The sequence below is a fragment of the Stenella coeruleoalba genome (genome assembly GCF_951394435.1).
Source record: "Stenella coeruleoalba genome assembly, chromosome: 11".
In the NCBI taxonomy this organism is placed as follows: Eukaryota; Metazoa; Chordata; class Mammalia; order Artiodactyla; family Delphinidae; genus Stenella; species Stenella coeruleoalba.
This window is the reverse complement of record NC_137157.1, coordinates 99,141,827-99,158,750: the sequence shown is the minus strand read 5'-3', so window position 1 is coordinate 99,158,750 and position 16,924 is coordinate 99,141,827. Positions and strand designations below refer to the sequence as shown.

Genomic DNA, 16,924 nt, shown 5'->3' with positions numbered 1-16,924 from the left:
AAGGGGCCCGGGAGCTGGGACTGTACCCCCATGGCTCCCACCCCATAAACATATCCAGCCACTCGTAACTCCTCTTCTTCTGAACCCACACCCCTGCCGCCCAGGCCTCGGGCACCGGGTGTGTGAACCGTGCGCCCCATCAGTCAGCCGCTCTGCCCTGAAAGGCTGTGATTGGAGCGACCGTGTGACAGAAAAGACACAGGAGAGGGGCTGGGACAACAAGGACGGGGGCGGGGCGGGGGGGGGAGGAGACAGCAAGCGGTCACACGTTATGGACACCCGGCTGACGGAGACAGGGCCAGAATACACTCGCTAGGGGACAGCATAGTGATGCCTGGCGATCACACACAGACACACGCAACTAGGTCACCTAGGATCTCTGAGAGCAGGGGAGTCCGGCCTCCTAGTGGCCCGGGGGCCCGCAGCTGGGCTGTGGGGTAGGGGTTGGGGAGAAGCAAATGCACTCTAGATCAGTATTCACCTCCACCTCTCGGGATGTCTTGGACCTGGGCTCCGAGAGGGAGGGGACCTTAACGAAGGACAGCAGTGAGCTGTCGGCTCAGGACCAGAGGAGGGTCTGGCCTGGCTCGGGACCGACAGTCCCTGGAAGGGTACCCACCCCAGGATCTTTGAGGCGGGGCTGCCTGAGCCCTGTGGGGCTGCACAGAAGTTGGCTCTGATCCTGCTGGGCTCTGGGTTGGGCCGCGAGCCCTCTTGGCTCTCCTTGGCGATTTTGAAGGTGTAGGGACTCTTCCCCGCTGCTGCAGGCGGGCCTGCTGCCTTCTGGGGTGTGGTGGGGGCGGGGCTTAAAGGGCTAGTTTGGGACGGCAGCAGGGGACATGCCAGGCCTCTGGAGCACCTGCCGCTCTCGCCCACTTCTGCGTCCACGTCCCTCGTGGAGGCCACGGAAGTCATTCAGGAGGCTGCCTGGCCCTGGGCCGGAATCCTGCCTCTGCTGGCTGCCTTCACCCCTGGGCCCACCCCCGCCCCTCCCCGTTTCTGCTCCGATACCTGGATCTCCTATGTATGTGTTTATGCCCTGGGCGCACTGGCTGGGCATGACTTGGGGCTAGAGAACAAGAAACTCTTTAAAAGGTGCATTTTGCAGATACGTGACTTGATTCCCTGGCTCTGTTGAACTGACCAAGAGAGAGCTGAGACGGGTGCCCCCTCCCATCCCCGCCTTTCCCAGGGCTCTCCTGAAGTCTCGGCAGCCCTGGGCAGGCAGCACCCCAGCCCCTGAGAAAGCAGGAGAGGCCCTGGGAGGAGGGGAGTCTGTGGCCAGGACAGCCAACATCCCTGGGCGCAGACTGCCGGGCTTGGCGGGGCGGGGGGCAGCAGAGAAAGCCCCCTCCTCATGCCTCCCCCTGACCTGGCCGCTGCAGGGACCCAGGGCCGACTGTCCACCACCCAGCGTGGCACCCAGCGCTGGGGCGGTGAGCCAGACCACCTTCTAAGGCTTGGGTGCTGGCCACCCAGCCCTCACGCCTGGCCGACTTGGCCTGGAAGCCGGAGAGGCCCTCACTCCCTGTTCCAAGTGGCCAGAGTAATGGTGGGGGGAGAGGAGGCCTGGCTGTGCCTGGCTGTGTTGGGCCCCAGGAGAGTGAGGGGGTGTCTGCAGATTTTGGGGGAGGGTCGCTCAACTGAGCAAGGGAAGCTTGGGCCAAGCAAACCAGGTGCCAGGGACTGGGATTCTCTCTCTGAAACGACAGTGGTGAGTGGCCAGGAAGGCAGCGCGCCAGGCGTGGGGAGCAGCGGGTGAAGGGGCAGCGGGGGCCCCGACGCAGCCCCCCGGGACAGCAGCGTAGGGGGGTTGCCGAGTCTACACCAGGCGCCGGTGCAGCAGGGAGCCAGGCGGGCAGAACTGGTGCGGGTGGTTGTAGGGGGGCGGGGCGGGGGGCAGGGGCGGCTGGTGGGCCGCCTTGACGGGGGAGCCCGGGCTGCCCAGGGCCGTGGAGGAGGACGCGGTGTAGCAGGATAGGGCCTGGCTCAGCAGGGGCTCCATGCGGGCCAAGCAGGGCTGGTCCAGGACGATGACCTTGACAATCTGCTGGCACTGCACCAGGGTCCCGGGGGCTGTGGGCGGCGGTGGTGGCAGCAGAGGGGCCCGCTCCCTCGAGGGGCTAGGCTGCAGGTCTGGCACTGGCGCTCCCCTCGCGGCCCCCAGCCCGGAGTAGTGCTGGGACGTTTGAAGCCTGTTGTGAATTGACACCTAGTTTAGAAACAGCCAGAGAAGCGTGAAATGTTACAAGACTAAGTCCCAGCTGCTAGGACTGGCCACCCTGGGCCTCCCTTCCCCCCTTCCCCGGCCCCTGTGCCCACCAGGGGCTCGCAGCCCTCACCTCGGCCCGCTGCCCATCTCTCCGCCACCCAGAGGGCACCCAGCTGGCAGGCAGAGGCGCTGAGCCTGGGTGGAGTCCAGAGATGCTGTGCTCTACCCGGCCTGAGCGGCCTGGCTCCTTCTGTGGGATGGGCGGCTGGACCGATGGACTCAGGTCCTGCTGGGTGGCCCTGGGCCCCAGGTGGGCGCCCACCCGCCTTCCCACCAACCTCGAGCTGGGAAAGCAGGGGTATCTGCCTGCGCCCTGCCTCCCAGGGGTGTGTGGCGGACATGGGGACAGGGTCCGGAGTCAGGTGGCTTGGAGCTCTGCAAGCCCCTAACCCTCCCACCAGCTTTTTAAGGGAGGCCTTCTCATCACTGTGAATCACAAAGGTGTCCAGACCCTGGAATGCCAGGGACCCCGAGGGGTGGTGTGGACCTGCCCCATCCTCCCAGACTCCCCAGGGCTGTGCCCACACATTCGAGAGCGGCCAGGGCCAGAGCCAGGTCCCCAGCTGCCCTTCTGGCCCAACCTGGGCCCTGGAGAAATACGTCCCGCTGCAGGAGGGGGAACCCAGAAAGGGCTCTAATCTTTCCCCCTTGGGCGGGGCATGAGGGGGTGGCCCATGGAAGGCACTGGGAACTAGCCTGGCCTCCTCTTGCTAGCAGGGGAGGTGGAAGAAATAGGAGGATTCTGGAAGGAGAGGGGTTTAATTCCTCATCCCTCCAGCTCACCAGCCTGTAGGTACGACACACGATCCCCTTCCGACACCTGGACCCCTCAGGGAGTGGCTGAGACCCTTCTCTCTGAGGATGCCCTTGGGTACCATGACCCAGGCCCGCTGCTCAGTGCACGGGGGGCGGAAACCGAGGCTGCAGGGGAGGGGATCCTATGGCCAGGTCTAGACCAGGAGGGCCCTGCCCTAAACCATCTCAGAGCCCTAAGCCTGACCCTATTTACTGGCAAAAGGTGCAGTTTCAGGGACGCCCCCTCCTGGGTCCAGGCACTGCCCTGGTGGGCTGCTCGGCTCTCCAGCCCCGTTCCTCTGCCCTTGGGTTTTCACAGGCCCCCACCGCCAAGCTCCGCAGGCTGCAGGCTCTACTCTCCATTCTCAGCCTCCAGCCTCAGCAGTGTGTTCTAAGCCTGAGCTTCCCCCACCTCCCAGTCAATCAAAGGAGCCCCGGAGCCCCTCAGTGCCCTGCCAAGCCCTGGGCTGGGCCAAGAGCAGGGCTGCGTCCACCTCCCTCTCGGGGAGCCCTCTGTGGTCCTCACTGGGACAGAAGGCCTCTGTCCACTGCTGCTGGGGATGGGTGGGTGCGGCTCCATTCCCCACCTGCTTGTCTTCTGAGCTATTCCCTGGGAGAAAGTGGCCTGAGACAGCGGGGCAGGCCTTCTGCTCTCCGCCCCCAGACCTTACAGCTGCCCTTCCCCAGGCAAACGCCTGGCCGCCCCAGTCCAGACCCTCCGAGCCCCACTGTGGCCGCAGCCCTGGCCTCACCCTGCACCTCCTCTTCGCCTCCCCTTCCCCCCTCCCCCTCCACTGTCTGCACCTCCCTCCGGTCAGTAAGTGAAAAGCAGGAAGTGACAGCAGAACATTCCCTCATTCTGACCCCCTTCCCACCTCCCTGCTGATGAAAGAAAGAAGAGAGAGAGGGAGAGAGAGGGAGAGAAGATGGAACATGGGTGGCAGGCCTGACAGCTCGGACAGGCTGGAGAAGGGCCTGCCGGCGGGCGGCCAGCCAAAGACAGAGCGGGTGGAGGACGCGGGAGCGCAGGGTCCAGCCGAGGCCGGCGGTGAGGCCGCCTCTGTGCAGGGGAGCAGAGGCTGTCAGAGCCCCGGGACTAGCCGGGGTGGCAGCCTTGCAGATAGCCACGTGGCCCTCTGGGCCGGGGAGGAGGGGATAATGGTCCCCAGATCGCGGCCCTCCCTGGGCAGGCGGTGCTAAGCCACAGGCCGGGCTGGTAGAACAAACCGAAGGGAAGGGCTGGTAACCTCGTGTGTTTATCTGCAAGGCTGGAGAACGGGCAGCTGCAGCATGATGGGCAGAGGAGGGGCAGGGGATGGAATACCCACCCTGGGGGCTTGTCAGCTGCTGGGGCAGGAAGCTCCTCCGTGCGAAGGTGCCTCCTCCAGACACAGGTGTGGGGCGGGGGGGAGAAGCTGCGGTTTTCTGGGGTGTCCTGGGGCTTCCCCAAGCTTAGGCTGGGGGCAGGGCTCCTCCCTCAGAGCCCGAAGTTGGGGCTCCTCCAGCTTGGAGTGAGGGTCTGTGTGAGCAGTGAGGGTCCCTGGAGGCCTGGCAGAAAGGAGTGAGGGGCTCACCAGGGTCCGAGGGGAGCCAGTGGGGAGGGCTGGGGCCCAGCAGGCCTGCGGGGCAACTGCATGCCCCGTCCCAGGTGGCCGCCGGGGGGCTGGCGGGCACCAGCTGCTGCTGCTACTTCTCCAGTCCCCTCCCTCCAACGTGGACAGTCTTCAGATGCAGCAGCCGCCCGCCCCGCTCCAGGAGAAGCCCTAAGACAACCCCACCCCCACCTCGCCTCACCTCCTCCTGCACATCCCACCCCGTGGCCAGCTTTCCAGATGGACCAGCTGTCCTGGGAGGAAACTGTACCCTCCCAGCCGCCTCCACTTTCCCCAGAGGCATCCAGGAGGGCAGGGTCCGCCCCGCCGTGCTCACTCGGGCAACAGACCTAAGGGGTGATTCCGAAGGGGCCAAGCTCCCTGCTATAGAGGCTGGCAAGATGTGGAGGAGGGAACCTTGGTCTCTGATACGGGAGCATCAGGACCACGGCAGTGTGTGGGGCGGCAGATTCGGGGGACTGCGGGAGGGATGCGATGGGGGCATTGGGGACTTTATCTGCACGCATTAGTGTGGGAGCTCGGCCTGGGGGGCTCGGCGGGGAGGGCGGGCTGGGGAATGGGAGGGGGCACTGTGGCTTGATTAGGTGCTGGAAGAGTGGTATTACCCAGGCTAGCAGTAACTTTTAATTGTATCTCTTGAAATTGGTAAAATGGTGAGTCGGGCTGGGGAGGCATTGATTAAAACCTGAGAAGAGAAACAACAGAGACAGTGAGAGGAGGGCAGGGGGCACAGACTCACTCACCTGGGCAACCAGGCCTCCACTCACCTCCGCCGTGCTCTCCGCCGCCTTCTCTGCCGGTGCCGCTTCCCTTTTGGCTTTGAATGCAAAGAGCACAGGGCTCACTCTCCACCTGGCCCCGTCCCCGCACAAAGCCCTGTCTCCGCCGCCCCGCAGCCCCCAACCAAGCCTCCCTGCAATTCAGTGCGGCGGCCGGAGGCTCCAGGACCCCCACCACTCCGGGGGCAGTGGACTGGGTGTCTTGCCCAGCTCTGCCACATACTAGCTGTGTGACCTTGGGCAAGATGCTACACCTCTCTGGGCCCTCATGGACTAGAAGGTCTCTGACGTTTTTCCCTGCTGGGTATTGTGGAGTCTCCTTTACCCATAGTCAGAGCGCCCCATACGGACTGTGCAGGTTGGTTGTGAGGAGGCCTTGGTTCTCGGTTCCCAGAGCAAAAGGGGGCTCCTCTGTGTCTGTGGCACAGGCTCCGAGAGGGAGGGGCCGCGTTCCTTTCCTGTTCCTGCTCCTTAGCTGAGCGGTGAGGGTTCACGTGCACGAGCCGCAGGGCAGGGCCTGGCACGAAGAGCTGCTAATGGCTCTGACGGCTACCAGGGCCTCCTGATGGGCCTGGCACAGCACCAGGGGCCCTGCAGACACCCGGGGACAGCGTGATGATTTCTTCTGGCTCAGTCACCCCTGACTCCCACCCCTACCCCCAGCAGGCACTCCAGAGCCCTCGGCCGGGGCCCCTCTGATTTCTCACACCCCTGGGGAGGGTGCTAGTTCCCTTGCTGTGCACATCCCTCTGCTTTCTGTAGCACAAGAGGAAGCTGGGGAGGGAACTGATGGACAAGGCCCCGGAGATACACATCAGGGCCTGGCCAGGGGCTGCAGCTTCCCAAAGAGGCAGGCTGGGCTGCAGAGAGTGGAGTGGGGCAGGGTGTCCGGGAATCAATCACAGCTGAGGTTTGACTCTATTACACAGCTGTGAAAACAAGCGTGTACTCTGACCTTGTAGAAATAAAGGGCCAGGACTTCCTTGGTGGCGTAGCGGTTAAGAATCCGCCTGCCAATGCAGGGGACACGGGTTCGAGCCCTGGTCCAGGAAGATCCCACATGCCACGGAGCAACTAAGCCCGTGTGCCACAACTACTGAAGCCCACGCGCCTAGAGCCCGTGCTCCGCAACAAGAGAAGCCACCGCAATGAGAAGCCCGCGCACCGCAGCAAAGAGTAGCCCCCGCTTGCTGCAACTAGAGAAAGCCCGCATGCAGCAATGAAGACCCAACGCAGCCCAAAATAAATAAATAATATAAATTTATAAAGAAAGGAAGGAAGAAGGAAAGAAGGAAAGAAAGAAGGAAGGAAGGAGGAAAGGAAGAAAGAAAAAGAAAGGAAGGAAGAAAGAAAGAAAGGAAAGAAAGAAATGAAGGGCCAGCTGAAAACCAGGGCAGGTGGAGAATTACGAACACATGGTGGCAGGTCAGACCCATACACCGAGGAGACACCACAGCGAGGGTCTCCATGAGCTAAAAGAGCCCCGAGTCTTGCTTGGAAAACAAATCTCCTCTGCCAGCTGGCGTGACCAGTCCTGTGATGCTGATACAGCATCTCGGCGCCACGGCCGCAACGGGGGTTTGGAACCAGCATGGAGCCCACTGGAGTGTCTCAGCGCAAGCTGACGTCTTGCTGGGACCCTGGCTTTCCAGGGCTTAGCACGAGGCGCACAGCAGGCACTCAGTAAGTGTTCATTAAATGTAGGAATAAACGACTGAATTAATTAGTGAACAGCTCTGGATGGTTCGCTGGGGTTTGCTGGGATGGGATTTAATTCTCTTGCCACCTCTCCTAATTCTTTTCTGTTTGGGGCAGATGGAGCAGGGGTGGGGCGGTGAGGGGTGGAGACAACTCTTCCTGTCTCCCTGCAGGTTGGGGGGAGGGGGGAAGGTAGGAGGGGGCAGTGGGAGCGGGTCTAGAGAATGTGGCCAAAGGTGATACAAAATCTGAAGCTGGCTTGACTTCTCTGGAGTGAAAATTCAACTTGAAGAAATCATTTGAGAAATTGGGTTTGAGGGTTCATCTGGGTTTCGGGGTGCTGACTCGGGCCTGGGATTAGAGAGTGATGTTGGCTCATTAGGGGAAGGTCTTGATGGGGCAGATCAAGATTTCCAGACCCTTCTGGCCACCTGCCTTCTCACCTGCTCCCAGCCACAGACACGGCACTTTTTCCTCACGTGGCTTCCCTTTCCCACAGCCCTAACCCCCGGTGTGCGGAGGGAACAGGTGGGCACTGGGGCCCTGAGCCTGATGCCTCCGGGGGAACAGTGACCCTTCTAAGTGGACACGTTTCTCTCTCACCTTCCTCCTCAGTCTCACTGCTAAAGACCCAGCAGATGAGGCCACGGAAACGAGCCTTTCCCTCACCCGAATCCCCAGGACCCCAAGGCCAGGGTCGCTGAGTGGCCTGCACGTGGACCAGGGCCGCAGGTCTGGAGCTCACCTGTGGGCGATCCCTGCTTCGACCGTGGCTCCCCCTGGGCTCCCCCGGCCTTGAACGAGAGGGTCTTCGTTCCTTGCTGCTTCTCCAGCTCCCCTGGGGAACCGAGAGGCTCGTGAATGGACAGAAACCCTGACCTCCAGCACACAGGGGGGAGGAGACGTGAGACAAGGGCAGGAGGGGGACCGACCTCCAGCACACAGAGGGGGGAGGAGACGTGAGACAAGGGCAGGAGGAGGGCCGACCTCCAGCACACAGAGGGGGGAGGAGACGTGAGACAAGGGCAGGAGGAGGACGAGGGGCTCCCAAACACACGGCACCCACGCCACGTCAGCCTCAATGAAACCCCGACCTCCAGCACACAGGGGAGAGGAGACGTGAGACAAGGGCAGGAGGAGGACGAGGGGCTCCCAAACACGCGGCAGCTACGCCACGTCAGCCTCAGTGCCGGGGCTGGCAGCGCCTGTTCTGGCAGCCAGAGAGGAGGTGCAAGAGGTTGATAAGAGGGAGGCGACAGCCTGGGGCTGCATCCTGGCTCTGATGCTGCCTGGCTGTGTGGCTTCAGGCAGGTTACTTATCCTCTCTGTGCCTCCTTTAAGAGGACTGCAGTGTCCACTTCAGAGTGTCATTAAGAGCATCACAGGAGGGGACTTCCCTGGTGGCACAGTGGTTGAGAATCCGCTTGCTGATGCAGGGGACACGGGTTCGAGCCCTGGTCCGGGAAGATCCCACATGCCACGGAGCAACTGAGCCCATGCGCCACAACTACTGAGCCCGTATGCTGCAACTACTGAAGCCTGCGTGCTGAGAGCCTGTGCTCCGCAATGAGAAGCTCGTGCACCGCAACGAAGAGTAGCCCCCGCTCGCCGCAACTAGAGAAAGCCCATGCGCAGCAACGAAGACACAACGCAGACAAAAATAAAAGATAAATAAATAAATGTATTAAAAAAAAAAAGAGGATCACAGGAGGAAAGACATTAAGGCACTTAGAACAAGGCCTGGGTGCTGCAGGGCTCAGTAAATATCAGCTCCTGTGACGACATCAAAGGCTCACGTGGTGTAGCAGCCTCAGCACCGCTGGTGCCGTCCAGCCAGCTGGCTGAGCTCCCCCGAGGAGGAGGCCCCAGTCGCCCAGGGGCCCCGGCAGAGGTCTGTCTGGCTACTCGGCTTTAACTCCTCTCTCTAGACCGTAAACCTGTTCCTTCTGTCTTTTCTCGGTGGTGCTGGAGAACGGCCAGTTACCCTCCTCGGAGATTTGACAGCCGTTATTAAATCTCTCCTCCGTTCCTCTTTTCCAGGAGACATCACTCAAGTTCCTTGTATTAAAGCTACTCTCGTGGGTCCCATTTTCTGCCTGTCTAGTCGTCTGTAATCTGGGGGCACCGGCCTGCAAACCCCAAACCAGAACCATTTGTGCCGATTGCCCGAGTCACACCATCAAGCAATACTCAATATTTTTACTGAAGTGAGAGTGGCTCTCTCTCCCCAGAGGGGCTGTCTTGGCTTTGGAGAAGTTAGCGCTGTAATTACAAGCAGGGCATCCGAGGAACCTGGGTGCCAGTCTTGTCCTGTCAATGACTGCGTGAATTTGGACAACTTCCTGAAGTTCTGTTAGACTCAGTTTCCTTATTTGCAACATGAAGATAATAATTCTCACCTCCTGGAAAGATGTAGCAACAGTTCATACAATAGGCTCGGCATTCAGCCCAGTGTGGGCACGTAGTAGGTGCTCGAGAAACGGGAGCTGTGGCTACTTTTTCCTGTTTTCTACTTCCTTTTTCCCTGCCTCTCTGAGCAGCCCTTCCTCTTTCCTCAGCTTTCTTCCCTTTCTCTCCAGACATGAGCCTGGTCCCTGCTCTCCTGCCCTCAGCACACGGATCTTGGCGACATCTCCTCCTTAGTACTTGGAGGGGCAGGACGTGCTGCTCCCAGGCTGATGGGGAAAGGGACTTCTGGCAGCCATGCTGGTGCCCACCCATGGGCTCTGTGCTCCGCGGCTGTGCGGACCCATCTAGGACATACTGACAAGAGGGTGTGTCTCTGAGAATGTTCTAGATCAACAGCAAAGGTGGCATTGAAAAGAGTCTGTCTGTTACACCCCTGAACTCACATCGCCAACGGAGAGCAGAAGGGGAATTTACACCCTCCCTGTACCAGGTGATACTGAGTTAGTTTCACAGTCTGGTCTGGTGAGGTGGTTTTTTTAAAATTTAATTTATTTATTTTTGGCTGCATTGGGTCTTCGTTGCTGCGCACAGGCTTCCTCTAGTTGCGGCGAACGGGGGCTACTCTTCGTTGCGGTGCACGGGCTTCTCATTGCGGTGGCTTATCTTGTTGCAGAGCACGGGCTCTAGGCGTGCGAGCTTCAGTAGTTGTGGCTCGCGGGCTCTAGAGCGCAGCCTCAGTAGTTGTGGCGCACGGGCTTAGTTGCTCCTCAGCATGTGGGATCCTTCCAGACCAGGGTTCGAACCCGTGTCCCCTGCATTGACAGGTGGATTCTCAACCACTGCGCCACCAGGGAAGTCCCTGGTGAGTTTTTGTTTTAACCTGATTTCGTTGTTTCCTTAGGAAATTATAACAGAAGCTGCCCTCTCATATTCAGGGTGGAAAGTACATGAACCTTAGAATCAGACGTCACTGCAACGGCCAGATCCTCCGCTTCTAACATGCACCTTAGACGCATCCCTTAACCGCTCTGAGTCCCATCCGTGAAGTGGGGGCCAACAGCTGCCTTGCAGCCTCCCCGTGAACACCTCAACAAACCACCTGGCACACAGTAGGTGCGCCAAAGATGCTGATGAAATAGCACCGCCCTGGCGCGTCGGCCCGTGCTCAGAAACTCCCACCGCCTTTCCTCCTGCCCAAGGGCTTTATACCAATTTAGAAATACTTTTCAACTAAGTGGCCATGTAAGGCAGACCTGGAGTCTGTCTTTATTTTCTGTTTTAGTTTCTGAATCCATTCTTACTTAATTTTCCTGTAAAGGCTCTTTGAAGCCGCTGCAATACTTCACCAGGAAAGCTTGCAGGTGGGCAGAGACCACAGGGCGTCACTGCTCTTTTCTTGAACCAAGAGGTGACCAGTAAACCACCGGGACAGATGAAGAGGCGCAGAGATTGTCTACAGTACCTGAACGGGAGAAATCGGGAACCGAGGCTCTCCTTGGAGGCCAGAAAGACAACTCCAAGATGAGGGACAGTCAGAAAGCCAGACTGGACTCTTCAAGGAGATGACGTTATGAAAAAATTAAGTGGGGGGCTATTCTAGGTTAGAAGAGATGAAAACCATGAAACAACCGGGTGTGACGTGTGAATCTGGACTGGGTCAGGGGAGGAGGCTGCCAGGGAGGTTGGGTGGGAAGAAGTGCTCCAGGCCCGGACCTCCTCGGTTTGCAAGCCCGCCTTTAGGGCCGGCTGGCTCGCTGGTCCTGGTCAAACCCAGCAGAGTTCTCCGTTCCGAGGGGCCCACACGCCGCCCCACGGCCTGGCTACATGTGCACACGCATGTGTACACGCTCAGGTACCTCGCCTTAGCTGTGAGGTGTCCATCAGCCATGATGGTGCCGTGGGGCTGAGGCAGGGAGGGCTCTGGAGGGCAGGAGGGGCCTGGCTCGCCCACACACCCTCCGCAGGGGTGCAGGGAGTGTCTGTCTGCAAGCAACCCTGCTCCCGCTGACCGGAGCCAAGCCGCACGGAGGCTCTGGGGTCACCGCGTCCTTACACTCTATCCGGATCTGCTCCAGCTCCGTCACCTCCGCAATGGACTCCTTCAGGTCCTCCACAAACTTCCGCATTTCGTCCAAACCCAGGGCGCAGAAGTGCAGCACCTGCTTCTTCTCGGAGCCCGAGAGCGGGGTCACCAGTGTGATGCCGTGAGAGTAATCTGGAAACCAGACCCCAGGCCCCACAGGCCGTGAGCAGCTGCAGGTGAGGAGGGGGCCTCTGGAGCGCCTGCCCCTCCCCCTCCCCTGCACCCCCCGCCCTCTGCCACATCCACGGGTGACCGAGACTTACACTCGTTCTCAAAGAGGTGGAACTGCATGCCCAGGAGGCCCACGGACTTGCAGAAGGTATACGTGGAGGAGCTCTTCTTCTTGGGGCACAGTTTGAGAATCTGTCCAAGACAGGGGAACAGCCGTGCACTGACAGGTGTGCATGTGTATAAACGTGCCTTACACACCTGGATGAGTGAACACCCAGGGCTCTTGTGAACACAAGTAAACACCCAAAAAGAGACATGCACACACATGCCCACTTACGCACTTAGGATACATTCACACACATATACACACGTGTACACACACATACATATGTACAGACACAGTATCAAAATACAGTCTTCACTGCACAAAATGCTCCAGTGGCCATTCCCACAGCACTTAGAGGCCAGTCCACGCTTCGTGCCCTGGTTTGTAAGCCCCACCTAGTCTGGTCCCTGCCTTACTCTGGCTTTATGTTCAGTCCGTGCTGCCCTTTCTGTAGCTTGAACGGGGCAGGCTCAGTCCTACCACAGGGCCTTTGCACCTGCTATTTCCTTCCACAGCTCGCCCTGCAGCTTCTTGCGTGGTTGGGTTACTCTCATTACTTAGATCTTAACTCAAATGCTGCCTCCTTAGAGATTCCTTCCCTGACCAGCCTTTACAACAAACAAAAACAAAAGAAGAGGAAAAAAAAATCCACCTTAGCACCAGCTACTCCAACCTATCACCCGGCTTGGTTGTCTTCATGGCACCTTCCCCCGGTTTGATATCATCTTGTTTGTCTTCTTAATTATTTTCTACCTCCCTTGTCTCCTGAAACGCAAGCTGAGGTAGCAGTTGCTGGGTGTACAAATGTTTCTTCAGCACCTTCTGAGCTGGGCTCTGAGACACAGGAGAGGACGGGGGAGCCCGGCCTCAGGGTGCCTCCCTCCGGGGAGGAGGACCCTCAGGGTCCATAAATCAATCAATGGATCAATCCACCATCGCATAGTAAGCCAAAAAGCAACGTGGAGACACAGATACATAGGGTAACTGCAGAAACTGGTAGGTGTTTTGAAGAAGAAGTAGGGTCAGGACAAGGCGGTGGGTGGGCAGGCCACCTGTGAGGTGGGGGGAGAGCATCTGCACCGAATGAGGAGAGGCAGGGGGTCGTGCAAGGTCTGGGGAGCTTTTCAAGCAGACGATGGAGCCACAAGATTAAGGCCTGAGACGGACGGAGCCCCGAGTTGGCCTGGGGAGGCAGCTGGTGGGGCAGGGGGCGGGCGGCAGAGGAGAGGCGTGGAGGGAGGTGAGGTCTGGGAGCTGGCGATGCTCACTCCGCGGAGGTGGACCTCAGGCGGGGAGCGTTGGATTTGGGACAATTTTCGAGGTAGTGCCAGTATGACTTGTGGATGGAGAAGGTATGGGGTTTGAGGAAAAGAAGCCAGACCCTGTTCACTCTGCTTCCCAGCACTTAGAACACTGCCTGGGACATAGTTGGTACTCATTAAATATTTGTTGTATCGATACCTGTGTTCAAAGAGCAAAGGCCGAGCACCCCACAGACGTGTGCGCGCGCGTGCACACACACACACACGCCCACACGCACACACACGCCCACACGCACACCAGCATCCCCCCTGGGCCCAGGGACAGTGTGGGCCCCCTCAGGCCTCCTGCACTTCCCAGGCTGTGGGACGGATGTGCAGCCCTGTACCCTCCAGCCCCAGGTTCCCCACAATGAGGGGGATGCAGAGGCTCTGGGACCTAATCCATTCGCACCAGGACCCGGGAACCATGAACCTCTCTGTGCCTCGGCTTCATAACTAACAAAGTAGGAGGGATCATATCTGCCTGGACTGCCTCACACCCACATGGAAAATCAGCCACTGGGTATGCAGCATCGTGGCATCCTAGGGGGCAGGGTGCCCTCGGGGCCTCTGGGGGTCCCCACTCACCACCAGCAGGTCGTTGAAGAGGAACACCTCCCTCTGGTGTGCGGCCTGCTTCTGCAGCTTGTTCACATCCGTCACCTCGAAGAGCCGGCTGCAGCAGACCAGGCGGCGATGGGGCTCTGACAGCACCTGGGCCGGGGCACAGTGCTCACAGCCGGGGGAGCCGCCGAGGTCGCAGCCCTCCTGCCCCCAGCGCCCACTTTGCAGAAGAGCAGATGCAGGCCCAGGTTGGCCCTGACCTCCCTCTTTCCTCCCCCGGGCTCTCTCCCCTTCCTCCGCCTCCTTAGGGAGCAGGGCTGGGCCAGAGGGCTTCACAGTGCTGGACGCAGTGAGCAGATAAAAGGCAGGGAGGGAAAAGAAATCGAAAAGAGCCTTCGGGCTGTGCGCTCCGTCCCTCCGAGGCCTTCGGGCTGTGCCTCTCCTCTGCTGCACACCCAAGCACCAGTGTGCAAGAGGGAGGGGTCCCGGGGACACCGCGAATCTGCTCCTGTGTGTGAAACAGCCCCCTCAGGGGGCGTCCGCAAACCTGACAGAGGCTCTGACCTCAGCACAGCAGGCTCCAGCCAGAAAAGGCCAGCCCCGCACGACTGGGCGGAAGCGTCCAGCACAGAGCCTCAGACGAGGTCCCCAAACTGCTCCCTGAGCCAAGAATTTGGGGAGGTTAGGGTTAGGGCGATGGAGGCCAGGACCTTTATGTCTACAGTATACAGAGCCCCTGCTGATGTCTACAGAGGATGCTCCCTGAAAATCATTGCAAACTTGGTAAACGCTGCAAACTGCCCCACGGGCTACAACTCAGGGGCCACCCCAAGGACTTGAGAACCCACGTCTAGAGCCTGCTCTAGCCCATCTCCTGCCTCCTACTCAGTAGGACCATCCAGGATGTCCAGCACCCGTACCACCCCAAACCTCCCCATCTGGCCATCCAGATGCTTCGACCCTAGAGCACCCGGCAGCCTTTCTCAGTATTTCACTCCAATCTCTCCCGCCGCAGGAGCCGGTCGCAGGGAGCGATGAGGAAATCGGGCAGGTGGAAGGAAGAGGGTGCCCCGCAGAGCACACGGAGGCACTGGATACAGTAACTACAAGCGAGCGAAGAAGGGGAACACGTTTCTGAAAGATGCGGAGGGATGCCAGGAAGAAGGAAAGGGAAGGAGACGGAGACAGGGCCTCTGCGGCCCCGGGAGGGGAGATGATGCCCCGCAGTGAGCGCTGCTCTGTGGTGGGCACTTACTGTCTTCATGCCCACGATGGACTTCTCCACCTTGGTGACATACGTGACGTGGTCCTCGTTCGACTTGAGCTCCTTCTGCTGAATCCTTTCGTAGATGCCGACCACCAGCTCCCTGGGGATGTCAGCCCCGTCATCCACACCTACGGCCATGGAACGGGGAAGGGGAGGGGTGTCAGGGGCCTGGAGCCAGAGAGGGGGCGCCCCCTACCTGACTGCCACTCCCCAAGAATGGCCTTGATTCTGTCCTGTCCTCGCTCCGAAGCCTTCAGTGGCTGGCTCCCCATACCCGCTAAAGTAGGGATGAACTCCTTCGCCAGGCACCGGAGCTACTACCCTAGGGCCCAGCACATGCCCCCAGCGCCCCCTCCTGCTGTTCCATAGCCAGAGCTTCCGCTCCCCCCTCCCAGGCCTCCTTCCCCATCTCTGAACGCGGCCTCTGTGGTCCTGCCTTTGCTCCCCCGGTTCTCCCGTCTTAACAACCTCCACCCCAGCCCCGCCAGGAGCATCGCCAAGCATCGCTGTGTCGGTCTTCAGGCCCTCCCCTCCCCTCCGGTAGGGAGCATGGAGCTCAGCGATTAGTTGTTGAGTGGTGACAAGATTCTCCCCTCGCTGGGAGCACGGGGTGGCGGTGGTGGGTGGGTAGTGAGACATTAAGTGAAGGAGAGGAGGGAAGCCCCCGTGGTGGTGCTGTGAGGAGACCGCCACCCATCTCCCACTTCACAGTGACCTTCAGACTCTGGTAGCAAGAAATACCAGCAGGAAATATACCAACACGAAAACAACTTTCCCCAGAAGGTAGAAACAGAGGCAATAAAAAAAAAAAAGTCTTCTTTCTACTTTTTCTAAATCTTTCTTTAATGATTATACACTCCTTTTTTTTAAGAGGGAAAAATTAAAAATAAAACATCTTGGGCTTCCCTGGTGGCGCAGTGGTTGAGAGTCCGCCTGCCAATGCAGGGGACATGGGTTCATGCCCTGGTCTGGGAAGATCCCACATGCCGCGGAGCGGCTGGGCCCGTGAGCCATGGCCGCTGAGCCTGCGCGTCCGGAGCCTGTGCTCCGCAATGGGAGAGGCCACAACAGTGAGAGGCCCGCGTACCGCAAAAAATAAATAAATAAAATAAAATAAAACATCTTGGGCAAGTGCTCTCCAAGGAGTTTTCCTAAGTGCCGAGAGGACATTACACCTTCTGTGAGCGGCCCTCTGTATTGACTCTGTTTCTCCCACATCTGAGTTTGGTTCTGAAAGTCGGGCACCCAGGGGCCTGGAAGAAGCCAGGCTGGGGGCAAGAAAGAGCAGGCCAGGGACTGAGCACACGGGGCTCCCAGGTAAAGACGGCAGGTTGCACCCCCCTCTGCTCCTTCTGAATGCCCTAGAAAAGGGAATTTTTTTTTTTAAAGGCAGAGACGGGGGAAGAGGCAGTGGCACCAGGGGACCTGGAAGTGGGTGAATGAGTACATGGATCAGCAAACCTGGGAAAGAAGACACAGAAGCCAGCAGAGAGGTTAGGAGGCTCAGAAGCACCAAGCGCTCTGGAGTTGGTGCAGCCCCTGGAGGTGGAGGTGAGGTTGGGCTCGAAACAGGAAAGCCAGTTGAAAATCAGTTTAAAAGGCAACTAGACATCCCCGCCCCTTCCTCCACCCCAGTCTTCTGATGGAGGCTTCATCCTCTGGAAGGGATGAACCAGGAACTCTGGGCTGGGGGACCCCAAGCCCAGCCAAGGGTGGGAGTCTGTGCTGAAAACTGGGGGATGGAGATGATATCTACGTATTAGGAGACCCTCTCAACCCATTTCCCACAAAGATCTCGGAATACCGGCAGACAGACTCATACCCTCTGGGCAACAGACTGGACATTTCTCTTTTGAAGGAGCAACC

The 16,924-nt window shown here is 59.3% G+C and overlaps 1 protein-coding gene across 4 annotated transcripts in view; it reads right to left on the bottom strand.

Moving 5' to 3' along the window:
- Nucleotides 1-1,787: 1,787 nt before the first annotated feature.
- Nucleotides 1,788-16,924, bottom strand: part of IQSEC3 (IQ motif and Sec7 domain ArfGEF 3) — a gene marked incomplete at both ends in the record, with an annotated part of 99,687 nt that continues 84,550 nt past the window's right edge. The window contains 7 exons of one of the 4 annotated variants that reach the window (XM_079937863.1): nucleotides 1,788-2,212; nucleotides 5,424-5,497; nucleotides 7,903-7,995; nucleotides 11,620-11,781; nucleotides 11,913-12,012; nucleotides 13,816-13,941; nucleotides 15,047-15,186. In XM_079937863.1, the coding sequence (XP_079793989.1) occupies nucleotides 1,823-2,212; nucleotides 5,424-5,497; nucleotides 7,903-7,995; nucleotides 11,620-11,781; nucleotides 11,913-12,012; nucleotides 13,816-13,941; nucleotides 15,047-15,186 (1,085 nt within the window). Of the gene's footprint in view, nucleotides 2,213-5,290; nucleotides 5,366-5,423; nucleotides 5,498-7,902; nucleotides 7,996-11,619; nucleotides 11,782-11,912; nucleotides 12,013-13,815; nucleotides 13,942-15,046; nucleotides 15,187-16,924 lie in introns of those variants that run through there. The other 3 variants (XM_079937864.1, XM_079937865.1, XM_079937866.1) reach the window with 3 other exon arrangements.